Source organism: Rhinatrema bivittatum, unplaced genomic scaffold (assembly GCF_901001135.1).
Source record: "Rhinatrema bivittatum unplaced genomic scaffold, aRhiBiv1.1, whole genome shotgun sequence".
Taxonomy (NCBI): Eukaryota; Metazoa; Chordata; class Amphibia; order Gymnophiona; family Rhinatrematidae; genus Rhinatrema; species Rhinatrema bivittatum.
In genome coordinates, this window is record NW_021821133.1 from 88,035 (window position 1) to 103,455 (window position 15,421).

General features: G+C 43.4%; 1 protein-coding gene across 1 annotated transcript; it reads left to right on the plus strand.

Moving 5' to 3' along the window:
• The first annotated feature begins 2,157 nt into the window (after positions 1–2,157).
• Positions 2,158–3,108, plus strand: LOC115082482 (olfactory receptor 12D2-like). The gene has a single exon (XM_029586704.1). It carries the CDS (start codon positions 2,158–2,160, stop codon positions 3,106–3,108), a length of 951 nt encoding a protein of 316 aa, XP_029442564.1.
• Positions 3,109–15,421: the final 12,313 nt, after the last annotated feature.

Consider the following 15,421-nt stretch of genomic DNA (forward strand, 5'->3'; position numbering starts at 1 on the left):
CTCAGATCTGGCTGATACAATTTTTGTTTGTATGGCCGGCCCTGAGACTGGTGCCATTTTGAAGTTATTATGGCACTGGTTTCAGGACTGACTGGCATCATTTGAAAGTGGATGACCCAGAGGCAGGAAGTAAGTGGCCATCCCTCCGGCCCCTCAGGACCTCATGGACGCAGTATATGTGGAGGCTTCGGCAAGGTCCTAGGTTGGCCCCAGGGAAGCTCTGGGGAAGCCTTGGCATTGCAAGGGAATTTTTCCCTTTTCTTTCCAAAACAAAACAAAAGTAAAACCAACAAAATGTTGTTTTTTTCTTTCTTTCCATTTTGAAAATATCATGAAACAAAATAGGAAGTGTCATTGACATTTCTTGTTTTGTTTCAAAAGAATGGACATCCATGGTAATCACTGAAGGGGTGGATATTCAAAGACAAACGGCTAAGTAGGTTAACTGAATAAGACTTATTCAGCAAACGTACACGGGATATTCAGCAGCATGGCTATAGGTGTATCTGGCTAACTTAACTAGCCGCTCAGCGGCAGAATGTGGACCCCTTCATGTATTTTTATTGTTCACTGCTAAATCCTATGGAGGAAAAGCAGGTTACCAAATAAATAAAAGAAGGAAAGAAAGCAGTTACTCCAAACCGGAAAGAGATCTCAGGAAGATCATATCTGATTAAATCAAGGTTGCAAAACAATGTCTGGCAAGAAGGGGTGAGAGAGGGAGAGGAATGCTAGGCTGCACTGGGAAGTAGTATTACCAGTAGAAAAAAATGATAATGCTTCTCTACAAATCATGGGTGAAACCCACCTGAAATATAGTGTCCAATTCTGAAGGATATCTCCAAAGATATAGACAGAGTAAATGCACTACAGAAATGGGCTATCAAAATGATGAAGAATCTGTATCGTAAGTCACATAAATGAGACCTCAGGACCTAAACATGTACAGCTTAGAGGAAAGAAGAGAGAAGGGAGATATGATAAAAACATTTAAATTCCTCAAAGGTATTAAATAATGCGCAAGAAGCAAGCATTTTTATAGTTGCAAGAATATGAAGGTATAACCTCTGTTGTATAACAGGAATAGAACATGGGCTGTCACAATCCAGGATGCTAGACAGCCCTCCTGCCAGCAGGGTCCCTCACTGGGCCATGCTCTGACCTGCCCTAGCTGCCTCATCATCGAGTCAGCCTAGCTCTTTGCTCTAGCCCACCTTGCGCTTAACTAGCCTTGCCCAGTTCCAGCGTTTCCATTCCCCGTGGGTCTCCTAGTAGCTCTTCTGATCCCTGTGGCCCTTCTGTTCCCTATGGGCCTTTCAGTGGCCCTTCTTGCCAGTGCATCTAGGTCTCCCGGTTGCCTAGTTTCTTTGTGTTTTCCCTGCCTTGCGCTGTTTAGGCCTCTCTCTGGCCTATCCCCTCTGTATGTTCTTGCTCTCGCACTATGACTGCCTGCTCCCCTGTTCCCATTTTGCCCTGCCTTGTGATGTGCCTGTTTAGCTAGCTACTGCCTATGTGTTTTACTCTGTTCCTATCTCGTCTCTTCTTGCTCCTGCCTTGCCTTGCTGTGTTTCTACTTGTCCAGCCTTGCCTAGCATAACTTCTGCCCTGCCCTACCTTGTCTAGCTCTTCTGTTCCAGTTGTGTCCTGTCCTTAATATGTGCCTAACTACCTCATTCCTGCTTGTAGGTTTTCACCCTATTTCTGCCTTGTCTTTCTGTGCTTGTGCCCTGCTTATCATGCCTTCCCAGTTCCTCTTCCTTGGACTGATCTTTGTTGCCTGACCTGGACTGTCTCTGACCCTTACCTTTGTTTGATCTCTGCCTGCCCCCACCTCTGCTTAGACTCAAATTTCATCTGAATGATGCCTGCCCTGACCACAACCTGCCACGCACCCTGCCAAGAAAGTCCTGCTAGCCACCAGATCCCGAGGGTCAAATCCAAGGGGAGGTAGCTGAACAGGTGGAAGATACTGCTCTGCTCTACCACAGGGTCCTAACACCCCTCTTACTGGAGGAATTCCCCTAATGAACTGCCCCCCTCCCATGACAACAGCAGAGTAGATGGGCCTTGTAGTCTTCACCTGGTGTCATATTTTATGTTTTTATGTATCATATTCTATGTTTCAAACTCTATCTACAGGCAATCCACACAGATTAAATGGCTTCACAAGGCTACAATACAACCTTTGTGACTGAATTCCATCTACTGAGCCTCTCTGACCTCCCAGAGTTGCAAATCTTCCTGTTTGTGATCTTCTTGGCCATCTACATGACAAATGTACTGGGCAATATAGCCATCATGGTCATCACCTCAGTGGATCCCCATCTCCATACCCCCATGTATTTCTTTCTTAGAGTCCTCTCTTTCCTTGACATCTTCTACTCCATGGTAACTGTGCCCAAGATGTTCATAAACTTCCTAGCAGTAAATAAAGGCATCTCCTATCAAGGCTGCATCACCCAACTCTTCTTCTTTCATTTCCTGGGGACCACTGAAGCCTCCTTACTGGCTGTGATGGGCTATGACAGATATATAGCCATTTACAATCCATTGCGCTATACTGTCATCATGAACAAGCGCATCTGCATGCAGCTGGTGGCCACCGTATTTGTCATTGGCTGTATGCACTCTTTAGTCCACACTGTGATGATGGCTCGTGTGACCTTCTGTGGGCCCAACCAGGTCAACCACTTTTTCTGTGATATTGCTCCTCTGCTGAAACTTGCTTGCAGTGATACTCACATCAACGAACTGCTCCTATTCTCTGTCTTGGGCTTCATTGTCCTTGGCTGTTTCATTCTCACACTTATCTCCTACTTCCTCATCATGTCTGCTATGGTGAAAATGCGTTCAGCGGAGGGCAGGCGCAAGGCCTTCTCTACTTGTGCCTCCCACATGACTGTGGTGTCACTGCATTATGGCTGTGCAGGAATAATGTATCTGAGGCCCAAGTCAAAGTATTCCCTGCAGCAGGATCGAGTAATCGCGGTTCTCTACACTGCCGTGACACCCATGCTGAACCCTTTGATTTATACGCTGAGGAACAAGCAAGTAAAGACAGCACTTAGGCAAGTTATCTGTGGCAAATCAAATGTCACGCCAGAATAACTGGAAAATTACTGTTACATCCTGCTTAAGAGGAGAAGGGCTCATATAGAAGAAGGTTGGATTCATACTGCCCACTGATGGGTGGTTTGTATAGAATTTTGGTGTCCCAATGGGAGTAATAATGTTTGTAAACATGAATTAATTTTATACTTAGTTTATTGCTGGGGGAGGAGTTCATCTTATTGGTTTATTGGTGGGTGATTGTATGGAAGTATGATGTTTAAATGGAATTTGTGCTGTTAATACTGGATGAAAACCATTTAGGTATATCTTTGATAATTTATTATAATCTAATCTGCATTGAGTGGGTTCTCAACTAAGATGCAAACAAAATTAAATTAAATTATACCACATTTAGTCCATAAATACCTCTGGATCTAATGAGAACTTCCCACTCTATTCCCACCCCATACTATTTTTCATCTATTTTATTCCATTTCATCCAGCTGCCATTGATCAGCCTCACCCTGCTGCTGCCATAGCTGACAGAATAGGATCACTGTCAGTGACAATTGTTTTTGAATCTAGATAGTATCTGTAGAAAGAATTGCAACAAGGGGAAGTAATGATGGGGAGGAAAAGGATCAATAAGGACAAAAAAGTAAAAATCTACCAATTGCTCAGACAAGGGAGTTACTTTTCTTGCTTAATGAAAGAGATTTTATTTTGAACCCATATGATTGCAAGGTCAGATCCTATGATTCTTGGGGAGACAAACAGTTCTGTAGTGCAATGAACAGTTGCAGAGAACATGGAACTGGTCCATTAGCAAACCCCATGATGCTTTGAAGATCTTTTGACCATCTTTTAATGAAAACTGGTGATCAACCAGTTTAGAGATCAATTAAGGATGTGAATTAATTTAAATCAAATGGAACATTCAAACTAAAAATAGCCTTGCCAGAAAATACCCAAATGTTTTTGGATATATTGAGTTCATTCCAAAAATTAAAAATAAAGTTACTTCCCAGAGGTCCCTCTGCTCTCCACCACTGATTCCTGGGGTCTCCTTTGGCCTCCCCAGGTCCCTCTGACCCCCTGTATGCCCTACCTCAGACCTGTCCAGTCAGATCCTCCCCACCCCGCAAATGATCTGGATCCAGGGATCTCATTGGCCCCCACTCTTTTGTGGGGTTTTGTTCTGTATCTTTAAAAGGAGCAGTAGGATCCCCACTTGCTCCTAACTCACTGGCAACTCTTTAAAAATGGTGCTAGCCAGCACTGAGACCAGCACCAAAGTAATGCCAAAATGGCTTCAGTCTCAGTGTCAGCTGGCTCCATTTTGCTGTAATCTTTGTTTTGGTAAAGGGTAGAGGGGTGTAGAGGCCTTAGGAGGCCCCTAATAGCTCTGGGAATTGGCAGGAGGGATCCAGGGGACCCAGGGAGGTTCCATTTCAAAGGGGGTTTGTTTTTATTTCTTTTTTAATGTTTATTTTGTTTCATCAAAAGTGAGTTTTCTTACCATAAAAGGGTTCTCCTTAGATAGTAAGATGAATTAGCTATAACTTGACAACGACTTCATTCAATGGTGCCAAGAGGAATCACTCTCTGAGCTCAGCAGATCCTTTGCTCCACTGAGCATATACTTGTCTGAGAAAACCAATTGCCTTGTGAGGTCCTCAGTAAATTTCAGAGTTGTAGACTACTGACAGAGTCAACTCTCCAAGAAACTAGGTGGGATTTACATATGGCTATTTTACCCTATTGTCTACAGAGAACCCCCATTTACAGTAATCAACAATGCTTTCTCTGTCGACAAGCAGGGCTGAATTATAAATAATGTGTGGTGAGTCCCAAACAAAAGCTTGCACAAAAGCTGTCCCATGTAGAGTTGACTATTTGATGAGCAGGTTACATAAAACTGTTTATCCAAAGTTATTGTTATTTCTTAGGAGATTGTCCAAACAATAATGGCAGGTGAAGATATGAACAGATAACCAAGCTACAGTTTTGCAGATATCTTCGATGGAAACCACTCTCAAATGAGCTACTGAAGTAGCCAAGGCTCTGACTTAATGAGCTTTGACAGAATCTGTAATTAATGTAATTAGCTAGTGCATAACAATTGTGGATGCAGTCCTCCTTTCAAGTGGAAATAGTTTGGCTACTGCTATGCCCAAACTATTTGGATCACAGAAGATGCCTGTCTATGGGATGAGTTCTTTGCAAGTAGTAAGCTATGGCCTTCTTAAAGTTCAGTGAATGCAGAGCTTTCTCACCTTTGAGCACATTCAGCTTTGGGAAAAATGTGAGCAGTACAATGGCTTGAATAATGTGGAACACAGAAACAACCTTTGGAAGAAATTTCGGGTGAGTTTCTAGAACCACTCTGTTGTGAAAACCTGAAAGACAGGTGAATATGAAACCAAGTTTGTAGTTCACTTCCTCTTCTTGCCAAAATAATTGCTACTAAGAACACCACCTTCCAAGTGAGGAATTTCAATAGAATACAGTCCAATAGTTCAAATTGGGGTTTAATTAATTCCACTAGGACCGCATTAAGATTCCAGGAAACAGCAGGCTTTGACACAACCCTTTCATGAATTTGGAAACCAGAGGGTGAATGGACATTGGTGATAAGCTGCAGTAGCACTCAAACGCAACCTCCCAGAAGATGTACAAAGTCTTGATGATGATGGAACAGGTATCTGAGAAAATCTTTGGAGTGGCAGGCAGCAATTACAATCAGACCTACGCAATATAGTGCACTTGGTCGAGCGCACAGCTTTACAGGCACTTGGACGTGCTTTTTGGACTTATGTCCGAAACCCCTCATGCAATAAGGGGATTACAAGATCCAAAATGTGCATCCAAACCAGCACAAAGCTAATAACGCTCATCACATGATGAGGCTATTAGCTATTACCCCCTGATGCAAAAAAAATGTGTGCTCAACATGCAGATCTTTACTCTAAAAAATTAATGCCTGCTCCAGAGCAGGTGTTAATTCTTGATGAGCCCCAAAAGTTTACAGAAAAGCAGAAAATACTGCTTTTCTGAGTTCCTTCAATATTAAGTCAGAGGAACCAATAAAAGGAGGACTGAAAAAAAAGTCGCCGGTGGTCAGGTTAGGAAAATGGATGCTCAATTAACGAGCTTCTATTTTCCTAACCTGTGGCTGTGCACAGATTAGGAAAACAGATGGCTCATAAAATAGAGCATCTGTTATTTCCTAACCAGCTGACAGCTACCTCTCCTGGGCACCTGATGTGGAGAAGGCGCTAGGGATGCAAACTTTTCCCTAACACCTCCTTTTTACCACGACAGGCCATTTAAATATTAAATCAGGTGCCCGGGAGAGGTGAATCAGCATGTGTTAAGCGAGCAGGAGCTCAATTATGAGCACCCATTTAATGCACGATGATATTTCATCGGCTTGAATATCTTACACCTTTGGCAGCATCCAAGGGGAAATTGATGGATAATCAGTCTCCAAGCTGTCAAATTGAGATGAGGTAGATTGGGTAAGGAGTGTTGGCAAGGATTTTAGCTGAATCAGAAGATGCATTGAAGAGTTGGATGAGGTAGGATTACCAAACTTGACTCGGCCAGGCTGGAGCAATAAGGATCACATCTGCCTGCTTTTGTACTATCATTTTAATTATCCTGGCTACCAACGGTAGTGGCAGAAATGCAGACTGGCATTCCACTGAAGTAGAAATGCATCCTGAACTAATCTAAACTCACTGAGAAAAATGGAGCAAAATGTTTTTACTTTGTGAATGACTTCTGAAGAGAACAGTTCTATTGATGAATGACCCTGGAGGGACCAGAGGTTACCTGCAACTTCCTGATCTAATGACCACTCATGTAGTCTAAAGATCTGATTGAGGTGATCCGCGATCATGTTGAATATTCCTGGAAGATATATCACTTAAAGGTAGACTATGTCATTGAGGGCCCACACCCAAATTCATTGTGGCAGAGCATCCAGGAGCCCATTCTGCATGCTTCTTCACATAGAACATTGCTACTTGACTGTAGATATGAACTGGGATTGTTTTACCATGGAATCAGTGCATGAATGCTCACAAATTCATGGGCATCCTCCATTCATTTTGAGGTTCCATGAATAAAATGAAAATGGCCTCATTTGTTGCATTTTACCCTTCATTTTGAATGAATGCAGATCCCTACTGAATGTTCAGAACTACCCAGCATGGCTTCTTGTTGCCTAACCAAAATTTAGCTAGTGAATGGAGGGGGTTGGGGTGTAATTAAAATATCAGGTTTTCTCCAGTTAACTCCAAAGGTTGGCCAGACACACCCTTTGAATATTGTCTTCTGTACTGGGCAAAATAGTTGAAACTATAATACAAAACAAAATTACTGAACATTAGCTATAATTTAATGGGGCAAAGTCAACATGGATTTAGCCATGGGAAATCTTGCCAATATGCTGCATTTTTTTGAAGGCATGGAGAGAGAGAGAGAAAATGAGAGAGACAGAACAATATGTCACTCTACTATTTATACCACTGTAAGAGGGGGCACGTTAATAGGGGTGTGCATTCGTTTTGACCGCATATGTAAAACGCAACTTTTTTTTTTTTAACTTAAAAAAGTGATGAGGCGAAAACGATCGGATTTCCAACTTATTCAACATAGCTATGTTGAATACGTTGGAAATCGCGATTGTTGATCCTAAATAAAAATTTAAAACCCCTCATCCTCCTTAATCCCCCCAAGACTTACCAAAACTCCCTGGTGGTCCAGCGGGGAGTCAGGACACCATTTCTGTATTCCTTTGCGAGGAGCACGTGACGTCGGCGTCACGTCAGAGTGACGCGGACCGTCACGTGATTCCCCGCGCGTTCGCTCCGGGACCCTCGTTGGACCCAACCGGAACTTTGGCCAGCTTGGGGGGGGCCTCCTGACCCCATTATAATTTAATGGGGCCTCAAGCTGTCTCAAAGTTCCGGTTGGGTGCAACGAGGGTCCCGGAGCGAACGCGCGGGGAATCACGTGACGTCCGCGTCACTCCGACGTGACGCCGACGTCACGTGCTCCTCATAAAGGAATACAGAAATGGCGTCCTGACTCCCCGCTGGACCACCAGGGAGTTTTGGTAAGTCTTGGGGGGGGGGGATTAAGGAGGGTGAGGGGTTTAAATTTTTATTTAGGGAACCGGTGCACGTATGGACATAGCCTCAACTTATGGAATTCTACATGTGTCCATATTGGCCGAAATTGACCCCCCCCCTTTCGACTTATGGACTTATGAACATAAACTTTTTGCCTGCACATCCCTAACGTTTAACTCAGAGTGGGGTTTGGGGTAGGTTTGGGGGGGGGGGCGGTTTTACATGCACAGTAGGAGGTGCGAACAGCAATGTTGACATCACTGAATATTTTCTGCTGTTTGAATCGATGAAAGGTACAAGAGGAGTTGATTTGTACAATGCACTCTCTACATACTTCAAACAATTTACTATTGAGCAGGTTTAACTTAGACAGATAACTTATCTGGCTAAGTCTCATTACGCTACTTAGCCGGATAACTTACCTGGCTAAGTAGCACCACCCCATTACTCCCACTTCTCATGTACAAGTTATCTGGCTAAAATTTAACTGGTTAAGTAATTTAGCTAAGTGACAGCCACTGAACTTAGCCAGATATTCAGTGGATGCCACTTAGTCAGATAAGTCCTACTTATCCAGATAAGTGCCTTTTGAATAGCAGGCTCATAAGGTAGGTCGAAATGGTCAGCTCTCTCAAAGAAGAGAGGTGAATAGTGGGAGTGACCAGGGATCTGTATTGGGACCACTGCTTTTTAGACATATTTATAAATTACTTAGAAATTCGAACAATAAGTGAGGTGATCAAATTTGCTGATGATAAGAATCATTCAAATTGTTAAATCACAAGTAGATTGTAAGAAATTGCAAGAAGACCTTGCGAGAATGGGAGACTGAGCATCCAATTTCAATTTATTAAAATTTATAACCCACATACATTATTAGGTTTTGAAGTAGCTCACACACAAAACACACATAATCACAGCTAATAACAAACATATAGCAAAAATCAACAGAATCCATTCTTACTAAAGACAAGCAAATGATGGCAGATGACATTTAATGTGGAAAAGTTCAAAGTGATGCAAGTAAGGAAGAGCAACTCAAATTATAGCTATTAAATAGAAGGTTCCACATTGGGAATCACATCCCAGGAAAAGGATCTAGGTGTCATTGTGGATAATATATTGAAATCCTCTGCTCAGTGTGCAGTGGTGGCCAAGAAAGCAAATAGAATGCAAGGAATTATTAGGAAAGAAATGGAAAATAAAACTGAGAATAACATAAGGCTTCTGTATTGCTCCATGGTACAACCTCATCTTGAGTATTATATGTAGTTCTGGTCACCACATTTCATCAAAGATATAATAGAATTAGAAAAGGTACAGAGAAGGGAGACCAAAATGATAAAGAGGATGGAACTATTCCCTTATGAGGAAAGGCTAAAGCAGTTTGGGCTCTTTAGCTTGAAGTAGAGATGGCTGAGGGGAGTTAAACGCCAGTTGGTTATTTACTTTTTCAAACAGTAAAAATCCAGGGACACACAATTAAGTTACTAGGTAATACATTTAAAACAAACAGGAGAAAATATTTTTTTACTTAATGCATATTTAAGCTCTGGAATTTATTGCCAGATATTGTGGTAAAAGCTGTTAGTGAAGTTAGATTTATAAAAGGTTTGGATGAGTTCCTTGAAGAACATAAACCATTATTAAGGTGGACTTGTAGAAATCCACTGCTTATCCCACTTCGGCACGTAACGGGGGGGTTACGCAAGTGGCTGGGCCATTTTGAATACTGGCAATACGGCCGGAGTGCAGGAGGTCGCTCCCGGACCCCCGCTGGACTTTTGGCAAGTCTTGTGGGGGTCAGGAGGCCCCCCCAAGCTGGCCAAAGGTCCCTGGGGGTCCAGCGGGGGTCCGGAAACGATCCCCTCACTCGGGCCGTATGCCAATATTCAAAATGGCACCGGCGCTACCTTTGCCCTGTCACATGGTAAGGGCAAAGGGCCATCGGCGCCATTTTTTTTAGCGCAGCTGATAGCGTGGGAACGAGAGATCGGTCCCCGCGGCCCCCCTGGACCACCAGGTATGTGTAACACGTTTTGGGGGGGGTCAGGAGAGTGGGGGAGGCTAAGGGGGTAATTTTAAAGGGTCGGGTGGGGGTTTTTTTTATCGGGCCATCGGCGCCATTTATATTAGTGGCAGCCAAAATGGCACCGATGGCCCGAGAGCGGGACATCACGCCGGGACCCCCCCACTGGACCACCAGGTAATTTTAAACATTTTGGGGGGGTTCGGGAGGGTGGGGGATTTGTTTTAAAGGGTCGGGGTGGGTTTAGGGGTTGTTTTTGGTGTGCCGGTTTTCCCGCCCTCCCCCCTCCCCCGAGTTACAATTTTTCACGATAAATCGGGGAAATTTCTATTGTATCGCAGCTCTAACGATTTTGACGATTTAAAAAATATCTGACGATTTTTTTAAATCGTCAAAAAACGATTCACATCCTAGAAACAACAACCTTCCGGCCTATTTTGTCTGCCCACTTTCTTCTACTGAACTGCAACACCACAGATTCTACTTGATCACCTGAGGTACCCATTGCTAAAGATCATTTGTATTTAATCCATGCTTTCTTTAATTTCAATGCCATTTTTTCCTCCACTCCTTCCATTCAGCTGTTCACTAAAGCCTCCACCCTGTTAAAGTGATCATTGCTGATTCTCACAGACAATTATTGTGCATTTATTGGTATGAAACAGGCTTAGCCAATAATTTTCAGAGTTTTGTGTGTAAAAATTAGCATATATGTGCCTAAGTGGCCTGTATTCATGTAATCACTATTTTATAAACATCAAAAGTACACACATACTTTAGGTTTCACACGCACATATAAGTGAGTAAAAAAGGGCTGGTCTAGGAATGTTCCAGGATGGGGCCAACACCTATGTGTGTAAGATGCTATTTTAGAAGACACGCACATAATTTACCAGCTTACTCGTGTAATTTTACACCTGTTGAGTATCTTGTGGATTGATATTAAACATTTATTGTGTAGTATTGGCTGGGGGAGTTTAGGTTAAAGAATCAAGAGGGTCTCAATGAGTTGGAGAAGTACAGGGTGAACTGATAGAGGACTCGGATAACTGGGTGAGCAAATTGATAAAGTGCATTGAACTGTTCCCCTATGAAGAAAGGCTAAAGAGGTTAGGGCTTTTCAGTTAGAGAAGAGAAGGCTGAGAGGAGGATATGATAGAGGTCTACAAAATTATGAAAGGACTTGAACAGGTTATTGTAAATCGGTTATTTACTCTCTCATATAATAGAAGGACTAGGGGGCACCCCATGAAGTTAGGAAGTAGCTCATTTAAAACAAATCAGAGAAAATTATTTTTCAGTCAAAACATAGTTAAGCTCTGGATTTCATTTTCAGAGGATGTGGTTAAGGCAGTTAGTGTTACTGGGTTTAAAAAAGGTTGATAAGTTCCTTGAGGAGAAGTTCATAAACTGCTATTAATCAATAAGGAATAATTGAGATATAAACAAAACAAATTTAACTCAGTAGTCAGGATGGCTAAGAAGGACAAGAAGACAAGGAGCTGATAAAAAGGGTATTTTCAGGCAGCTAATGTGCTAATAGACATAGTAACTCTGACACCAGGCCAATACTTATCCTGACTGGTGGGCAAGACCTGGTCTTTACACAATTGCATCTATGCACTTGTACTTCAAAATTCTTAAAGAAGAAGTAAAGGGATCATCTCAGCATATTCAACTTCTTCCACAAGGTCTATGTTATATATAACTCTTCTGATCAGGGCGATATTAATATTGTATTTAGTTGTATTGACAACCAGACAGTGAAATACCATGATCAGATGACTACAACTGGGTATAGTACCTTCTGCAGATCATATCAACGTATGCAGTACACATATGAAGGAATGTGCCAAGCTTAAGAAATATCAGTTGTAATAGTTAATACTTAATTCTATTATTAACAAATAAATATATCATAATATGCAAGCAAACGTCCTATAATAAATATGCTTTAATAAAGTCTGGTGTGTACACGCTTGTGTATGTGCGCCTACTATTGCTTTGTCTTTTTTTTTTTTATAGAATCCTATCTGAATTCCACTTAGAAAAAAAAACTGTCCCAAACTAATATGTTTTTCTAAAACTCACTACCATTAATTAATTCCAAACCTAACCATTCCCCAATTTAGATATGAAAGATGACCTAGGGTGGCCTCTCCCACCATACTTAGGTCCTTGATTTTCCTGGTTTGTTTGGGCAGTGCCTTGCAAGATGGCCAGGGGCAGCACAGTATAAGCAGAGATTGAGTTTGTGACACCTCTGCTTCTCATCATCCGAGATCCTGAAATGATCCGTTTGCATGGGTTCTACTGGCATTGATCCTGACTCTGGAGGAGAACGGTTAGTCACAGGCCTCTGAAAAGCTGGAGCAAGGTGGATGGGGCAACTGGTCAAGTTTACTTCTTTGGCCCCTCCATGGTAGATAGTAGGTCCCAGGCAGCAGGCACTTCTTTAATGCATTCCAAAAGTCCTTGTTGGAAAATTGCAGTCAGGCTGAAGCTGTCCCACTGGAATTCAGAGGCCAAGGTGTGAAAGGGCACCATGAACTCCCCCACAGACTGGGAGCCTTGTTTGATCTGCAGAAGTTCAGAAGACCTGGAAGTGGTGTGACTGGACGCATCAAAATACCTGTCAGAACATTTGCAGAAAGAGTGCCAGATCCCCAAGGGTCGGTCATCCCTTTTCTAGAGGGGGGAAGCCCAGGCCAATGTGGTGCCACCCAGCAAGGAAAGAATCTAGGTTAGTCTGTCAGGAATAATGGTGCCTGCAGTTCAAATTGCATCTGATACTTGTTTAGAAAGCCTCTACCGCTTCTGGGATCCCCCATCATACTTCAGAGGCAGAGGCAAATGGAGCATGGGCATGGCAGGTCAGAAGATAGCTGCTAGAGCAGCCACTGGGGCAGGCCAAGCCGCAATGGCCTAAAGGTAGCTAGACATGGTATTCAAGTGATCACAGTTCGTCTGGGGGCGTGGAAAGGTCTGGTCCATCTAATGTCCTTCCGAGGGAGGGCCTTAGTGGTGAACCAGCTGGTGTCCAGCATGCTGTGGCATCAGCTGGCCGCCCTGAGACCACTCTCGGGTATATAGATTTTTGTTTTAGGGTAGTGGCACATGTCCTTTTTTAAGCATGTGCATGAGAAATGGGAGGCGTTCCCACCCTTAGCCAGCCAGCCAGCCATGAGCCTTGGGGTCCTGCTTGGGCAGATGGGAGCAATCCCGAAGCCTCCCTGCAAAGGTTACGGCCTCCATCTCCTCAATCGAGGCCCATGAAGATGGCTGCCCCCTCTTCAGACATCCTGGGAGCAAGCCTGGCAGTGGCAACTCCCCTCCCCCCATGTTCAAACCCAACTAAGAGCTTGGAAGCCAGACCTCCGGACAGGTCAAGTCACAGTCAGATCCAGTGACTCTCTTTTTCAGGACACTTTGTGCAGCCATCTGCGGGATGCAGTGGCCGCAATAGAATATAAATGGGTTTAATTGTCGAGAGGGAGGCTGAGGCCACCCTCCTGAGTTGTTTCGAGATGATCTGAAATATGCCTTCTGCTGTCTTACTCTGTTCTGGGCTCTCCCAGTGTTGATCCGCCCGGGTTTTCCTCCCTTAAGACAGCCAGTACTTCATCACAATGTCTATGTTTAAGACACATTCTCATATAAGCATGAAAGGCAGGAGACATTAAAGGAAATGTTCTATCACTCAGCACAATTGTGATATAGCTATGAATTTATCAATATGCAAAGTAATAATACTCTGTGAAACACATTGTCTGTTGACTTTGAATATAAGTACATATTTCTTGGGAATCCTTGACAATAAAATCACCTATAACAGAAACAAAGTCTCTTTTCTTCTCTTTTAAGGAAGCAGTTATCCAGTCCTGGAGAAAAATTAGGGTTGCCACATATAGGCAGCAAATAGGATACAGAAGTAGATAGTCTGAGTTTACTTCTTAGTCATTTCCACATTTTACGCATTAAACACATAAAATTCTGTCCAAAAGATCCTCTGGGATTTCTTTTGCTCTAGCATGGAGTATAAACTTAAGATCAATGGGAAAGAAACTCTTAATTTCAAGCAAAAGATCCACATAGTCACCATTACATATTAGCCAGTCTCCCAATACCTTCAGATTGCTAACTAAATTTAATTATAATATCTAAAATTAGAAAAACCCAATCCTCCCTCCTCTTTGGGCATTCTCAACTCCAAGAGTTGTTCAGAGTACCCAGTATATCCATTGCTTCAGTTTTGTCCAAGTTAAACTTGAATCCAGACACCTGACCATATTGAACAATAATGTGTAAAGCCAAAGGGAAAGAAGTATAAGCTTGGGATAGTAATAATAAAAGGTCACACACAAATAGTAAAGTCTTCACCATCCCCTTACCAATCGGAATGCCACAAACTCTTTCAGTGGCATTCAGCAATTACACCAATGGCTCTAGACATAAAGGGGCAGATTTTCAAAGGGGTAGGCGCATAAGATACTCATGTACCCCTCGAAAACCTGCCCCAAGCACCCCCTGCGCGCGCCAAGCCTATGTTGCATAGGCTGCCGGCGCGCACAAAGCCCCGGGACGTGCGTAAGTCCCAGGGCTTTGCTTGGGGGCATGTCGAGGGGTATGGTGCCGGCCCGGGGGCATTCCGGGGGCGTGACCAAGGCCTCCGAAACTGCTCCCGGGCTGGGGAATGGCGCGCCAGCAGCTAGCCACGGCAGGCTTAACTTTTAAAATAAAGGTAGGAGGGCGATTTAGTTAGGGCTGGGGGGTGGGTTAGGTAGGAGAAGGGAGGGAAAAGTGGGGAGGAACAAAAAAAATTCCCTCCGAGGCCGCTCCGATTTCGGAGTGGCCTCAGAAGGAACGGGCAGTGCGCGCAGGGCTCTGCGCGCGCAAAGTGCACAAATGTACACCCCTTTGCGCGCGACGACCCCGGATTTTAAAAGATACGCGCGGCTACGCACGTATCTATTAAAATCCGGCATACTCTTGTTTGCGCAGGGTTGTGCAAACTAAAGTACCCCCCGCGCTTCTTATAAAATCTACCCCAAAATGAAAACTAAGAGCAAGAGTGGGCACCCTTGCCTGGGATCCCATAGCAAGGGAAGGGCATCTAAGAGATAATCATTGGTCCATACTCTTGCAGTAGAATAAGTATATAAGATTTTGATAGCCGCTAATATTGGTCCTTGAGAACCAT

Coding starts and splice junctions, on each gene's coding strand:
- LOC115082482 (XM_029586704.1), top strand. CDS start 2,158: ATGGCTTCACAAGGCTACAATACAACCTTTGTGACTGAATTCCATCTA.